At 39.2% G+C, this 16806-nt stretch overlaps 2 protein-coding genes across 6 annotated transcripts in view; one reads left to right on the forward strand and one right to left on the reverse strand.

Moving 5' to 3' along the window:
- The window catches only part of AIMP1 (aminoacyl tRNA synthetase complex interacting multifunctional protein 1), a 34132-nt gene extending 29334 nt beyond the window's left edge, over nt 1-4798 (reverse strand). The window contains exon 1 of one of the 2 annotated variants that reach the window (XM_084286468.1): nt 4637-4769. Coding sequence is in view for 1 of the 2 variants with exons in the window: in XM_084286467.1 (XP_084142593.1) it covers nt 4692-4693 (2 nt within the window). In the remaining variant the exon portion in view is untranslated. Of the gene's footprint in view, nt 1-4636 lie in introns of both variants that reach the window. The other variant, XM_084286467.1, reaches the window with a different exon arrangement.
- A 512-nt stretch (nt 4799-5310) lies between these two features.
- The window catches only part of TBCK (TBC1 domain containing kinase), a 105106-nt gene continuing 93610 nt past the window's right edge, over nt 5311-16806 (forward strand). For 2 of the 4 annotated variants that reach the window (XM_084285701.1, XM_084285704.1), the window contains exons 1-3: nt 5311-5397; nt 10147-10381; nt 12845-12917. In XM_084285701.1, the coding sequence (XP_084141827.1) occupies nt 10189-10381; nt 12845-12917 (266 nt within the window). In that variant the 5' untranslated portion in view covers nt 5311-5397; nt 10147-10188. Of the gene's footprint in view, nt 5398-6921; nt 7083-10146; nt 10382-12844; nt 12918-16806 lie in introns of those variants that run through there. The other 2 variants (XM_084285703.1, XM_084285702.1) reach the window with 2 other exon arrangements.

Consider the following 16806-nt stretch of genomic DNA (forward strand, 5'->3'; position numbering starts at 1 on the left):
AAAAATCTCTTCAAGGTTGTAACTTCCCTAGAAAAGAAGGTTCAAGGAGACAGGAGGAAAGAAAGGAAAGACAAGCCAGGAAAACTTTCTAGCCACACTTTATCACAGACAAAATCTTTCAGCTACTCAAGAGGCCTCCCAAGCAATATTCCCACGGCCCTCACGCATACTGAAGACCCCTCACAATTGCCACAGATTTGCTTTTGGTCAGGTTCTCCTTTCCTGTCCCTCAGCTTTTCAAAGACACTTCAAAAGAGATCAAAAGGCTTGGAAGAGGTAGAGTTGTTTAGTCTGTAGAAGAGAGATGCGAGACGGGGTCTCATTCTTCAAACACAAATGAAGTTGGTATGAGAACAGGACTAAACTGTTCACCAGGTCTACTGCAGACAGGAAAAAACAAGGAAGATTTAAGTTGGACATTTGGAAAGCTTTCAAGCAAGAGTAAAGGACTGAACAGATTGCCTACGGAGGCTGTGGAACATCTATCACTGGAAGGCTTTAAAAACAGGTTAGGCTAATGTACCAGAAGCAATTTAGGTAGAACAGATGAGAACAAGCTTGAGATCTTTTGCTCCCCTTCTGTTAAAGTCTTTTCTTTACACCCAGCATTAAGAAAATAAATATTTTTCCTCTTTTATATCCCTGGGTTTTAACTTTTCAAAATCAGCAGCAAATCTGCCTTTCTAATTATTTTTCCACATATTCGAGTGCGATAACTTGGAAGAACAAAACACAAAGATTCGCTAACTGTGAAAAGCAGGAAAAATAAACCACCTGGGAAATAAAACATCAATATATTCATTTTACACTCCTTCTGAAGAAATTGACATATAAATCAATTTGTTATTTACTCGGTCAGTTTTGCGATCTGGAGAGATCATAGGAACTTCAGGGAGAAGTTGTGCAGTCCTTGCACTAAGCATCTTCTCCAGACCTGAGTCTGATGGAGAAATTGGCCTGGACCATCGACAGCAGCGCTAGAGGCCCACCAGCAGCCCCCACTGTGGGGCACACCAGGAGAGCAACGTATCTTTGCCATCTGCTGACCGACCCAGCTGAAAATAGCCTAAATAGACTTATTTGAAAGATAATACACACCAAAAAGTCCTTTTCTTAAGTTCCTCTTAATCTCTATCTTGATTGACGTCTTTATTTATTTATTAACATAATTTATTTATTAACATAATTTTTAACCCAAAGAAAGAGAAACAGGTTGTAAAGTTCATGTTAGAGCTGTAGTAACTTTATCCATAGTAGTGTAGTCAGGTAGAGGAATGCTATCTCACTCTTGGTTTGGATAAGACAACTATTTTTCATAGATTGCACTGGCTGGTAAGGAAATAGAAGACAGAAGATACACAAGCAAGAACTGAGGACAATCTAGGCCACCAGTTATCACTTGTATCACAGAGCAGACCCCGTTAGGCACAGTTTTAGTGCCTTTATTTTCTTCTGGAATTTTCACCTGGATTTTCTTCAAATGGGCACCTCTCAAAGAGCATGGTGCAAGTAAGATGACAGCAATATTGTGACATCTTTCTCGCCACCTCTTTTAAGTATCACCACAATTCTCTTGCCAGCTGACCAGCAGAAGACAGACTTATAAGACTAACGTAGTCACTACACAGTACCTAATACGTAGCAGAGAAACATGGTGATGGATGACACACCAAATTCCTAATTTATTTTCTTTAAGTTACAAATTAGGAATATATTCTTACAGTCTGAATAACTAAAATATAGGAGCAGACTGAGATCCCATAGCCTCCACAGACCATAATCAAAATTGCAAAGAACTATTAAAATAAGCATCTGCCAGGAAGAGCAGAAGGAAATTTTGGGACACGTGAAAAGAACTAGTAACATCAAGGTCCTCTTAAGCCATGTTTTATAAGTCTAAGGCAGCAGCAGGTAGGTTATGGTACTCGCACTAATTCTAACCAGATGAATCATTGGCAATGTACCTTGAAATTCCTAACGCTGTGGTACTCTGTTTTCTTACTCTCCAGGAAAAAAGAATTTGGGAAAACTCACTGATGACTTACTGATCTGTGGTCACCAAGCCTGGTCAGTAAATCAATTTTCGGTTTTTGCTCAAGAAATTTATTTATTTATTTATTTGAAGAAAAGCATTTTTCCCAAGAATTTAAAAAAAAAGAAACAGTTATGTTCATCAGGCTGCTTTGAGACTTGAGACTGTATTCAATAATAGGTAAAGATGGCTTTGGCTACACTGGAAGGAAAAAACAGCTATCAGAGAAACATTCTTGCTGCTATTTCATACTGAAGTAACCATGGAAATGAAAACTAAACTTTGATCCCCCACCCCCCATCCCACCCCCTAGCTCCCACGGGCAAGTACAATAGAAAATCTAACAAGGGAAATGTACGTTGGTGGAGTTAACAAGAACCATACAGGTAACTGTTTAGAAGGAAAACTAAATGGGTTACCAAGTTTCTCTGCTGGACTACAGTCACAGAACTCATATCAGCGAAAGAAACAGGAGAAGCTGTTTGCTTGGCTCACATCTGATGTTCCTAGCAGCTGCCTTCTACACTGGCCACTCCTTTTATCTGTGTTGCCTAGCATTTGAAATTCTTTACGTTTTAGAAAACACTTCCATAGAAGAGACAAATGTCAATGAAATCTCTACATGGCAGCTGTGACATGCAGCCACAAAAAAGCTCAAAAACATTGATAGAAATCAGATACCTCTTTCTGCACACTTGATCATTTTCCCTTATGACAACTGCTTTACACTCACTCTTATTACACAGACATTTCTCATCCCGGTTTTAGACATTTATTGTGCTCTTTCCATCTTCCAAATTCAGTCATGTTCTCCAACTGATCTAGAATTTACTCATTTATCTTCTACTCATGCCACTGAGTACCTACCCCTCCCAAATTCAGGATTTTCACAGTGTACTTGAGAAGAAAACTTAATACATCTTCCAACTAGCTAATCCAACGCAGCACTCAACCCAAAAAAGCTTGCAAAGTGTTGGCTAACTATTCACACCAGATCCCTATTTTCCAAACAAATGGGATGAAATGGAGGCCAGAACAGAAGTGGGACGTTTTTTCCTTGCATGAAGCATGAATTAATGTCACAGTCAAGATTATTCATTGCTAAGATGTATTTATAGGTCAAAGGAATTCAAAGCAAATCCACACGAAGCCCCATACTCAAGCCCTGAAGAAGACTACTTATTAAGTAGGAGAGATTTAGGCTAGACAGCTCTTGATAAAACTTCTGTTTTGCATCTGAATGCGTTCTTGTTCTTGCCAAGTTCAGATCCACTCTTCACCCTGGTACCATTGCTTTTGAGTTCTCGTCCTCCAAAACATACGAGCTACCTCTGCTGCTTTCTCAGGCCTTTTTCAGATAGAAACAGAGTAAGGTAATCTGAAAGCTTTTTATTCCACTGAACTGGGGGTCAGAGCTGAGAAAGCAAAGCTTGTCCAATTTAGTTCTCCTGCTAATCAGCAAAATTACAAAGAGCAGTGACTTTAGAAGTAGGCTGTTGCTTCAGAAAGAATACACAAGTCACTTCAGCCGATTATTTCCTCTATTTTTTATATTATTACCTTACAATATGAACTAGCACAGTGCTATAGGATCAACCGTGCTGTATCATGAACGCATACACATTTTAAAGTATTTTTATAATGTTTCTATAAACTGTTTTAAAAGCTACAGTACAATTGTTTCAGATGTCTGGAATCTCAATATACTGCAGAATAATGAAAACAATTATTATCATTATTATTATTTACTTTCTACTTCAGTCCTAACTTAAAAAAAAAAATCAAGCGTTTCTACTTTTTAGGACTCTGGTGCTGTTTTTACAAATATGTGGTTTGCTTTTCAATAGGTCTTCAAATAAGGTATAATTATTTAAACATAACTGGAGAATAACACAGTAAGCAGATGAAAAGGGCCTACAGAAGTGGGATGCTGTATTTGATCGCTACTGCTTTGAGTTAACACAGAATTCATGTCAAGCGTACCCTGAAACACAAATACCTGTGAGAGGAAAGGAGAACATTAAAAAAACATATATAAAAATCAGAGTTTGAGGAACAGAAAGAGCAGGAAACACTAGGATAACTTCGTACTTATTCTGCAGCCAGTTTTTCCTTGTTTTGCAGTGTTCAACTCAGTGCAATGACGCGATGATGGGTTGGGGGCTGCTAACATAACCTGAGGAGCAATAAGCCACCAGCCCATCCCTCTCATCCTATTTATGCTTCCCCACAGAGCTACGAGCCTGTGGAGACACCAAAGGCAAGGCGATGCCAGCTCTCACCCACTGAAGCCTGTACACCACCACAACGACCATATATTCGTAGTACATCATTACAAACACCACAACTCCTCTCCAAACCCCAACCCCTCGCTCAAACGAAGCCATGGCGAGCCCACCACCACTTCCACACCCCCCTGCCCCAGCAGGGCGACCTCACCTTTCCCCAAAACCCCAAAAACCCCAACCCCAATCCCCAAACCCCGCAGCCCCCCGGCGGCCCCACAACGCCACCCCCGCGCTCGGCGCCATGACGCGGCCCCAGGGCGGCGGCGAGGGGCGGCCCCGGGGCCAGGCTGGGACCGCTCTGGGGACACGAAACCACCTTTTAGCAGGGAAACTCGGGCCGTGCCGAGCCGGGCTGGCTCGGCAGCACTCACATGAACCGAGCCGAGCCAAACCGAGCCGAGCCGAGCCGTGCCCCCTCCGCCGCCGCCGCCGCGCACCTCAGGGCGCTGAGGGAAGGAGGCCCCCGCCGCCGGGCTGCGCGAGCTGACGCCTGAAGCCGCCCCTCAACACCCCCCCCCCCCCTCCGCCACAACCCAGTGCCGTGACGTTCTTAGCGCAAAATTGACGAACCTGGGGAAAAAATTTAAAAAAAGAAAGATCGCTTTGTTTATTTTTTAAGGCTGGGAGGAGAGGAAAAGACAGGCAGCGTGCAAACAGCCTCGCAGCGCGGTCCTTCCCCGCTGGCGGGGCGGGGTGTCGCAGGCAGCTGCTGAGGTGCCGGCACCTGCCCCGGGTCGGGCTGGGGCTGAGGGGGGGGGACCCGTCCTGAGGGGTACGAGGACAGATTTAGGGGATTTTCCCCTGGGTTGAGGGGGTCCCCGCTCGTAACGGGGGGGCTGAGGGGCTGCTCATAGTCCTGGGGTTCGTTTTAGGGCGCCGTGGGGGTCTTGCTGTTGTCAGTGGGGCGGGGTGGTTGTAGGGTTGTTTTGGGGTCATTTGTAGGCTTTTGGGGTCGCTGGGAGCCGGTTCCAATTAATTTCTCTTCTCGCCAGAGGTCATTCCCCTGCTTTCGTGTGTAAGTGACACGGCAACACGGCCGGCTTTATGTGCACAGTGGCAGGGACCCAAATTGCACGGGTAAGCGTGTAAACATAACGGAATTAAAAGAAATAGCGGGTTTACGCCTGCTAAAATCCCTCCTGGGCTGCCAGAATTAGGCTGTGTGCTTCCTTGAGGTGCTCCAGGTGTTGGCTTTAGGGGGTTTGTGGGTTTGTTTTCCTGTTTTATTAAATGTCCTACCTGCAGATATGAAATTTGGGATGCCGCTAAGCCTTGCTGTTACACCTGCCCTTCACAGCAGCAGCGGCCTAATCTCCCTGCGCTGTGTAGGTGCACTATAAATGCCTTGAACTATTGTATTAACCATTATTACACAACTCCCACACACAAGGCAGAGGCTATGAGAGAATTTTTCAACTATCTCTGAGAAAGAAGGCTTTTTCATGTTTGTTCGTGGCTGTATTCCACTTGCCTGAAGTGATGCTTGAATATCCCTGCCAGAGCAGGGAAAGGAGTTGCTATTTCACATCTTCAGGAAACAGTTCTTCAAATATCCATCAATCACTTGTGCCAAAGTCAGCGTGACATTTTGCTTTCTTTTCCCCAAAAAGTTGTGTAGTCGTAGGAGACCAAATAACAACATTGGAGCCTTGACAAAACGCGTTTTGTATTTTCCGTTAATCTCAAATTGGGTAACAGTTAAAATGAAAATTTTTGACACATTTGTTATATGAATAAATGTGCTGAATTGCTGTTATCTGGAATCTGAATCAAAGTGTTTAGGCGAAGTGTGCCTACGCTTGCGTTTTTGATACAGGAAATAATGCTGCTTGCTGTGTTGTTTTATTTTCTTTAGTCTAGACAATAATTTTAGGGGAAAAAAAAGATTTAAATATGCTAAACATTCTGTCACTATTTCCTCTTGATTCTATTGTTACTCTTTATTGGTATATGGAATACTTCTTACTTAAATGAAGGTCAGAAGAGTTGGGACATTTTATAAAAAGGGATGTGCTGGTGTTATTCCCAAGGGGAAGATGGTTAATAAAAAACGATGCTGTTTACATTGAGAATCTTAGGCAATCGAATACAAGAGTAGCAAAATAGTGCTAATCTGCACGTGAAATAGGTACTTGTAGACATCTGTTGGTGGTGGGAACGTTGGTTTGTGTTTCTGTGTACTGTAAAGGTATTTAAGGGAGATTTGGATGGGGGTAGTGAGGCAGGGAAGGTCATTCAGAGGTGGGATGCAAACCAGGCCGCTTCTGGACTTCTAATCTCTATGCCAGACATCTTTTGCAGATGTGGTAGGCTGTCTCTCGTATACTCAATAAGCAGAGCTTTGGAGAGGACTCAGTAATTTTAGATGACACTAATAAGACAAGTCATCGCTTCTTCCTCCATCCTCACTGTTTTGGATTATCCGAATTGAATTTCCAGAATTCGGTCCTGGAATTAAATTTGCCTTAGCTGTTCCTGGTGTCAATTTAAAATAACAAACTCTTCTTTTTCTTCTTCTCTTTTTCTTTCACAGTAATTAGGAAGCTCTGCAGAATATAATTCATTCCTCCAAATTATAAAATTAACGCAATACGTGCCTTTTCTATGTAGAAGAGATGAATTTCATGTGTTGAAATTAACATGAGGAGAATGCCATGAACATGAGCAGATTGTGTCGTACTCTGTATTTTTATAGTTGTACCTGACTTTGTTGTGGATTTGGAAAAAGTTTAAAATACAGTTACATGAGATCTTTTTTTCAGGTGAATCTTTGAAATGTATATAGCACTTATGTTTGAATTTAGAAATGTCTGTTACTGGAGAAATAATTAGACTGCAAAAAAAAATCAGTTTAAAAGAACCTTTCACTTAGGCTGTAACTTGTGGCCCTTCTTAAAGGTGGAAGAAGAAGTAAGATTTTAGTTTCAGGGTTGCTTGGTTTATTTTTCTATTCAGTCCTGGGATTTATGGAAGTTGAGAGTTAAGGATGGAGATCAGAACTTAATTGTAAAATTACTTATTGACAGAACTAGCTCTTTTCCAGTATCAGAGAGAACTTTTTAATGTTTGTTTTTGTGGATCCAACGGAATTAACTTTGTAATTAGAACTCTTTTAATGCATACCTTCTAAAATTCTTGCTTGTTTCCTTTTAGTGGCTGGCAGGAAAGATTGTTTGCTTTTCTTGTTTCTTCTGTTTTGTCTATGTGCTTCCCAACCAGATGATACATCTGCAGTTGTTTCGTTGAAAACATTCCAAGTGGTCTAACTCATCCTTGTAGGCAAAGTGCATCTAGAATGGAAAAAAAAATTAATCTCTTTACATGGGTATTAAACTTTTAATATTTATCATTTTTTTAAATTAAAATTTCCTTCTAAGTGTCAGCTGAAAGCAGATATGGTATATTAAGGACTGTCTAGCTGATTATTTTTTCCACGTTAAAGAAGATTTTTCTTACCTGAGTAAATATGTTTTATACGACATATTGAAGTATTTATATACATATATTAAAAACAAAATACATCACACTCTTTGGTATAAATTTACTCCTTCCGCACACCTCTGCCCCCAGACTCTGGTTATATTAACATTTCTTTACTCTAAAGTAGTTACTGGAGGACCGACGTGCCAAATAAGGTTATAACTCACTTTCTAAATCAGAATTCTTTCTTCATGGTCAATAAATATTTTATTTCTGAAGCCAGGTAGTTCCCTTTGGCACGATGTTTTTACAGGAATCTGGATCTTAACTTATGGTAAATACACAGTTAAAGCTTTCCTGTTGGAACTTGCTGTCTGACAATAAATCTTTTTGCTTCCACTCAGTCCCATTTATGTTTTTCAGTGGTACATTCTAACTGTTAGTTGCATTGTTGGCATCCTAAAAAATAACTTTCCCAAAATACTAAATATCCATGAATATGAAAACATTGTATCTTTACAAAGAGGACTTGCGATACAAAAATACAAATACAAAAACAACAGTGCCCTTTTGTATTTTTCTTCTGTATTTAATACAATGATCTGTGCTAGAAATTAAAGAAGCGTATCTCAAATTTTAGTTTCTTTGGGCAAAATCCCACATGCACACAAATATACAGCAGTCTTACATTTACTTTGTATCTGAACTCAGACTGTACTAGTGAAAACAGAAGGTATGCTCTGTAATATCCATTTGTATAGACTCAGTAAATGTTTCTGGTGTAGGAGGATCTCTGTGCAGCCTGTTAAGGAGAATGCTATCTCAGTTAAGATTCACAAAAACTATTTTTAATGGGATTTTTGTGCAGGTTACAAGGTTGTGATGTTGGCCAAGAGGCCAATAAAATAGTAGCATTTAGCTTCATTAGTGGTCTGCGTATTTTTTGTATCCATTTTTTATTTCTTGAAGCCCCTAAGATGATAAAGAATTATCACATCTGGTTTGAAAGAATTATGCTGGTTTTATACTTTAAGCTTTTCCTGTTATTTCTCTTCTGGGCTTCAAATCCTGTGGGTTCCTCTGCCTCTCCAATTATCCTGGTGCAGCTACATACCTGGTTCTACTCTTTAGAGCTTAGAATTACTGTTCTTTATCTGATGAGAGAGTTGGATGTGCTTTCCACATCAGATGGTGGACTGTTTCTGTTGATTACATACACAGGGGCCTCTGGAGGTGAAGTTAGCTGGATGGTACTCTTCTGTGTAGGCTCGTCGATGAAGCTTTTTTTGTTCTGAGGCCTCTTGTCCACTGTTACATGGAAATGCACTTCACTGTCACAGCTTACAGGCTAGAGCTCACTAAAGAGCACTTCAGCTTGGCCTTTTTGTCTCTTTTTATGTGCCCTTATACACAAATTTGTGTGTGTTATGGAAGCTGACATACAGAGGAGCCATACTGTCTCATGACAGCTTGCAGTGTCTTTATTCATGATCTGGGCAATCCAGAAATGGGTTGAGCAGAGGCTTGATTCTGTTTTTGGATTTTGGTACCTGGTATATCAAATCTTAGCCCGCTGGTAAAAAGAGGCCAGGAGGTTTTGTCTGAGGTCTAGCTGATTGTGGAGGTGTCTGTCACTTGTGCATGTTCTAGGTTTTTATACTCTTGAACTGCATAATAGTTGGTTATGGAAAACTGCAGAGAAAATATTTAGCTCACACTAAATGGAAATGCGTGGTTCAGAGTAGGGAAGGTTCAAGAAGGTTGTTCCTGCTGGGGAGAAAAGCGGTCATGAAACTAAATGCTTCTGGAATTGAACTGAAAGCTAGCTGCTTTCTCTTGTCTGTCCCACAGAAATATTTAACATAGATCTCTTCCCTGATTTGTTACTGAGTCAGTGTGGGAGCTAATGATTTACCTATTGGTATGGAAGGAAATATTGGCAGGACAGAAGACTTGTTACTTTCTAACTTTAATGACCTGGAACGCTATGGTATATATGCTGGATTATTACTAAAGCTGTGCTAATCTGGACTTGTGGCCTGCTGGTACAAGGTGATATTTTAGAAGAGCGTTTTTCTCTTTAGAGCCTTCACTGGTTTTTGAATAATAACCTGCTCTATTGCAGTAGTCATCTGAAGATTGCCTGTGTTAAAGCATTTGTCTGTTCCTAAAAAGAGTTCTGATTCTTACCTCTGTGTTTAGAACTAACACCATATTTTCATCTTTAAATGTGGTGTTTATGATGCACCTGCACTGTATTAATAATATTATTGTGTTCATTATTCAAAAGTGCCTCCCCAATGGAGAAAAGAAGTCTTAATTTCATTATTAAACAACTCATAAGCCAAGTCAGAAGAATTTGTATCTTTTGTGTATAATTTTTTTAATCTGTGATTTCTTTCTAAGGAACAGAAGTCGCTTGGAAGGGCGTAAGGTCGTGCGAAAGAGATGTTTCCTTTAAAAGACACGGAGATGGGTGCCTCCACCTTCTTTGCCTCAGCTCTGCCTCATGATGTTTGTGGAAGCAATGGCCTTCCTCTGACTCCCAACTCCATCAAAATTTTGGGGAGATTTCAAATCCTTAAAACAATGACCCATCCCAGGCTTTGCCAGTATGTCGATATTACCAGGGGTAAACATGGTGAGTATCTGTTTAATGAGGATATTTTATGTTTGGTTATGATTGTATTTTCGTGAAAAAAAATATCTGAAGGTGCCCGAGCAGAATATTGCCATTATGGCACCAGTTAAAGAAGGTGTCTAGGTTCCAGGCCCAAAATGACTGCATGCCTTTGCTGTGACAGACAGCATTAGTGCTTTTGTTTCTTTCCTGCAGAGGTTATTGTCTGCGTTCTCTTTTGTTACACATTATGCTAACTGAAAAACGCTAAAAACTTTCTTTTTTTTTTTATTCCTTACTGTAAAATTCTGGTACTCAATTGCTGCACCATGTCTGTGTGGGACACTGAAATGGATACATTTGTGATGCTTAGCCCCTACACTATGTTTTTGTTATCAATTTTAATGTGATGCTCAGGTCTCTTGTACATCATTTGCAGCTGTTCTTGGTGTCTCAGTTATCCTCTATCTTGGCTGCAAGCTTCTCATATTTTTATTTTTTCTCAATTCTGGCTGCTTAAGATCTTTCCCACTAACAATTACTTTATTTTAGTACAGAGGGTTTTATAATAACTGTTTTCACATGTATTGTTAGCTCAAATACTGCTTCAGTTGTTTTTTATGCTCCAGATGATCTCATTCTGTTGCAAGCTCAGCAGGAGTACAGCACTTAATTTCCACAAAAAGTCTGCAACACCTGCGACAGAATGTATGTGGTTACCAGCTTTAACTGTTAAACCAACAATGTTCCAACGTAAAAGTGCATTCTATGTATCTGAGTAGTTACACTGTCTCATAAAGTAGAGCAGGTAATATATTTCCCCTGTAATTCAGGGTGATAGGATGTTTCAGATTGGTGGAAAGTTGTGATATCGCCAACTGAAAATGTTCTGAAGTATTCCGGGGTAGGGGAAGGTTCTTTTTATGTTTTCTTTTGCTCTCAAACTTGACAATTTTTAGTTTTCTTCAGCCAGGAGATCTAGAAATATTATTTGTTTTCATCTTAGGTTGGCTAGTACGCCTTGAAACAGAAAATGGGGTGTTCTAATAGTACTGTTTGAGGTGAGAGGTTAAGAAAAATTAGCTATCGTAATAAATACAAGAGGTGGTTAAATAGGCAAGCTTGGCCTTTTTGACAGTGAAGAGTCCACGATGTGAAGGTTTCAGTGCATGTAAATACGAAGGAGAAAACATCTTAAGATCATTAAAGTAGCTTGCAGAGTAGCAAATGAAATGTCTAACTTGAAGTCAGAAGGCTGTCCATTTATAGTGGCTAGAATGCCAGTTAATCATTTTCAAATAATACGTTTTTTCTTACTAACACACTGATAACATCGATGGGAAAGTTTATCATTCTGATACTGACAGAATTCATCACTTGTCAATCCGGACATAGTGATTTAATGTTTTCATGCAAATGTCAGTTTCTCTCCTCATGAAGAAATACAATAGCAGTCTAGGAAAACGATGCAAAAAAATGACATGTATGCATTCCCCACAGAAGACCCTCAGAAGACTAGTGTATAAATAATAGAAAAACATTCAAATGGAAGTCTTTTTTCTTTGTGAAATTAATTTATTTGTAAACCTTGGATAGCATTATAGATGGCAATCCCAGAATTGTTTATTCCAAATGAAGCATAAGTGGTCCTTTGATTTCAGGAAGGAGAAGGAAAGAGTTAAGCATTCCAGCTTTAATGTGTTACTCTCTGTGTGCCTTACAGTGTTTTCCATCTTTGTTATTTTAACAGTCTTGTAAGAATATTTTGGAATACCTTAGTTTGATTTGGTTTTGAACCTGAACATTCAGTACTTGCTGTTCTGTGAATATCAGAAGTAGCAAAGCAACCTCGTTCAGTAGTTCTCTGTCTCCCCTGCACAGTCTTGCACTATCACCTTCCCTTTATAGTTGCCATCTTCAGTGCAACAATCGTTTTGTCACTCCCTCTGTATTCAGAGCCATACCTAGAACACGTGGGACCCATGTAAATCCTTAGCTATTTGGGGGCAAAAAGTACTACAGCTAGTAATGTGCGAGCTGGTCAATCAGGACTGAAACTCCTTTGCTCGCTCAGAATCCTTTTCCTCAAGGTTGATGTTGCTTTGATTCTCTCGCTCTCAACTCAACCACAGATTTTTGTAAATTTGTGAATACTTGCCTTCTCTGAAGCCTCTATTCTTGAGTCAAATTTGACTGTCATCAGCTGAGGGGCTCAGAATTTAGTAGGTTACTGGATGGATGGAATAGCAGTACTTTTGCTTAAGGAAACAAAAACAAGAAAGATCTGGTCCAGTCATGTAATCTACTCTATTTCATGAACGAAAATGATCGTGATATATACAAGTTGTACATGATTACTTATATACAGTTTCCTATTCAACGTGTGTCAATGTACTTTAACATCTGCCAAATAGGTACTAAGAAGTCTGAATTCCCATTGTCTCACTTGCATTCTAATCCTCATATCCTTCTTTTTTCAATTAGAGAGGCTGGTTGTGGCTGCTGAACACTGTGAAAGGAGTCTGGAAGATTTGCTACGAGAAAGAAAACCAGTCAGGTAAGGTGTCAAGTTAACCTCAAATCCATTTGACAAAGTTTCACATATAATCTGTGGCTAATTCCTAGACTTTTTTTTTTTTTTCTCTTTAAACTTTTATTGGTTTATATAAATTTTACTCTGTTAAAGCTGAACATATAAACATTGTCTATCAGACAAACATATGCCTAGATTACTTACTTCTGTATGATTCGAGAAGCTGGAAGATATATGGGGAGCTTACAACTGAAATACTTTGTAGCTCATAAAATCCTGTCTTGTAATAGCAGTTTTGGGGTTTCTTTTTTTTAAAAATACTGTCAAACCTGTTACAGAGTCATTATCTTCCTTAGAATTAATTTGAAAATTTTATGTCTGCCACATGATGAAATGCAGCTTTCACTACAAGGGATAGGATTTGGTGCATGCTTTTCATATGCAGAAATATATGAACTTCTTACCTAGAAAAGTGGACAGGATGTCAGATACGTATGCCAGGCTGGTAATAAGTGGTTTGAATTTGGGTTAATACAGTCACCTGGCCAAACCAAGTCCAAAGGCTAGATGCTAAGAATACTGGCTTTCATGCTAAGATGTATAGAATAGTTGAGCTATATCTTTAAAGAAGCTAACAAACACACACCCCATTAGACTTGTTGATGTTAACTGTAATTTTAAATGAAAAGCAACTATCACTATTGGCTTTGGGGAAAAGTCCCTTCCCCTGGAGAATATAGAACCCAGGAAGCATAAAGAGTTGAGAAAGAGAAAAAATATCTGTATTTGGGATAGCGGGGCATTGTAGACTAGTTATTTCTAGAACACAAAAATATACAAATTTGCAGCATGCTCAGAGAAATCCAGTCTCTTCATTCTAGTTTCTGGCATTATATTATCTGAATTTATAACAAACATTAGATCTCATACTGTTTTGACATTCATGGAAGTGTAGAAAATAAGCTTACTCAGAGAAATATTTGGCACGTTTTTGTGTCTTCCCAGTTAACTGTGATTAGTGTTAGGCATCTCGGGTGGGCTATGTTTGATAAAGTACTATCCAGGTAGAATTCCTGTTGCCTATCCCAAAATAGGCTTGTGTAGAGAAGCAATACTATAACTGAAGCTTTTTGAGCCTTGCAGCCCTTTAATAGAACGCTAACAGTTTTGTCAGGCAGAGATAAACCTAAATGCAGAATGCCCTGTGCCTGTACATTAGGTTTTTGTGGGTGCCAGCTTATATGACGTCATCTGTGTTGCAGAGGACAATGTCTTGAGGAATGTAAGGCAAATATGGCTTGCATTTTCTCTTCAGATAGAGAGGTACTTAGAGGTGAAGTGTAAAGGGCTTTTCATGTGTGATATAAATTACAGCCCTTCACACAGTTTTGCATCAGGTTCCTATTGTGCCAAGTTCCAGAAATAGTGAAAGCATCAGAAGCTCCTTTCTTTCCTTTTTCATTCAGTTCTCACACTGCTTTTGGAACATGTGTGTCTTGGTGTCAGATGAGAAGCAGCCCAGATTGTCTACTGCCTCTTGACTGTTTTTGCAAAAGCATGCATGTAGCTATTTTAATTTGCTTTGAATTGCTTGATACGTTTCTTATGTGTATTCTGTTGCTATGAGAAAGGAGAAAATTCTCAAAATTGTATAAATGGAACTTTTCTCAGATAACAATTGTGACCTGTATGCACATCCATCATGCCCCTCTACACCAGCATGGTTTTGTGGCATCAAGAAATATATATTTTTTTATACATTTTTAGATGGCTTGCTGAGATACACAGCTTTGGTTTGTTGACATGCTAAGAGAAGGTACTTCGCCAAAATAACTGTCACAAACTATTTTGGCTGTTGGTCTATTGAGAGTAGATGCATAAAGCCTGGCTTTACTTTTTCCTCTTGGCTTGAGATAGTAGAATAACTTATTTCAGTAAAAACTATCTGATCTTTGTTTTAACAAGCCAGTTGGGAGTTTTTCACGAAGTTGTAACACCTGAGGCATAGGCTAAAATGTAGCTTGTCAGTATGTTCCTAGCTTCAAGAGATGTTAGTATACACCTACTTAATGTAAATTACAGCTTTTGCAGTAGTGGCTAAGAGATGAATTATGTTCACTTCAAAGGAAGTATCTTGCAAGACTGACTTTTTCCCTCTACTTTTTTCTTTTTTCTTCTTTTTAAAATTAAAACAGACATTTTTGTTTCTTTTGTGAGACCCATAAATTTCCAGAAATAACTTGGATGGACCAATTCCCAGTTATTGGTTATCTGATCTGTCCATATTAATTACCTTTGGAGGGAAGTATTTGGCTTTTTCCATATATTCTGATTGTATTTGTCAATGATAGTAAAACTGGTTACATATCCGGAGCTGATGTGTGTGCTATTGCAATTAATTTTATAAACTGTTTATGGAATGCAAAAAGCTGCTTTTCTGGTTTCTAGATTAATTCTCCTTATGCTTGCCAGTAACCTAAGTCCTTTGCACCTGTACCACAAGCTGACGTAAAATCAGCAGGAAATCTTCTATTATGCTAGTGCTGAAATTCAAGACGTAACATTATGAACTGTCTATCTTTCCATACATACTGGAAAACAGGCCATACAGCTGTCTGGTAGTTATTTGCAGTTAATCTTGTCTGAAGTCATGCGTCAAGAGTAGCATGCATTCCTTAATATATGAATTATTTAAAAAAAAATGCAGCTGAGTGATTAACCTCAGACTTTCATCGGCTTTTATAATTCTAACGAATCACTTAGACATAGGGTCCAAACACTGGATATTAGTTCTAATCATTTACCTAACCTGCTCTGTCACAGCACAGTAAGTCGTTTTAGGGAGCATATGACCAAACAATTTCTAGAACCTGGATCTGTGAATTCACCTGTTACTTACCAGCGCTGTGACAGAGCTCTCCAGGAATCGCAAAGATGGTTTGCCATTTTTCTCAAAATTAACATGCTCAACTTCACTTTCAATGCAAGTCAGTGTTCGGTAACTCATGGCTATATTATTTTCTGGGTGATGCATGTTTGGGATCCTAGAAGGAGCATGTGCCATGGTTGGAACTCTATCAGGTAACATTCAAGAACTCTCAAATGGATAAAATAGGTAGGCTTTTTGCAGTTCTTATCATATGTAACCAGAAAAGGAATTTAATAACTCTTCATTGTCTTTCGTGTTTTATTCGGGTGGTAGCCATGTGGACATTGTAACTACAATTAATGCTTCTAAAAGAGACATTAATTCAGTTGTCTTTACTATACTTCCATGGAACATCATGGTAAAAGCAGGGGAGCTCTTTTGGAGTTGTGTGCCACAGGAACTCAGGCTGTAACCATGGGTAAGAGTTTTCGGATAGAATATGATAAGCTTTAGGTAGTCATGCCCCATTATTTTCCAGAGCAGTCTCCATTGTCTTCAGTTTGAGAGTTTGTATTTTGGGTCATTGCTTGGTTTTTGCTTATTCCTGATTTATTCTCCTGTTTGTTGTTATTCTTCGTCAGAGCAAGTATGCACTTAACTAAGCTAATAATTTTTGCTGTTGCAAAATCAGTTCTCAGATATATGTTCAGGATTCAGTTATTTTCTTAAAGGGCTACGAATTTATGTGCGCAGTGAAACACAATAGTAAATACCTGATTTAAGCACGTAATAGTTTAATGCCGTTTAGAGATTTGAAAATGTGGCTCAAAGTCTGGCTGACTTCCTCTGTGTCATGTTGTGCATGCAAGGATTTTGTGAATGAACAGAAAGTAAGTCACAAGAATTACGAAGGATAAAACTATTGCACTTCAGAATTCTCACTAATGGTAGTTTTCATGTTTGTGGCAGTCACAATTTTACAAGACTTGCCAGGTTACTAGTTCTTTTAGCACTGTTGATATCACAGACCAGAAGGTAGGATGT

The sequence above is a fragment of the Netta rufina genome (genome assembly GCF_964035555.1).
Source record: "Netta rufina genome assembly, chromosome: 4".
NCBI classification, from domain to species: Eukaryota; Metazoa; Chordata; class Aves; order Anseriformes; family Anatidae; genus Netta; species Netta rufina.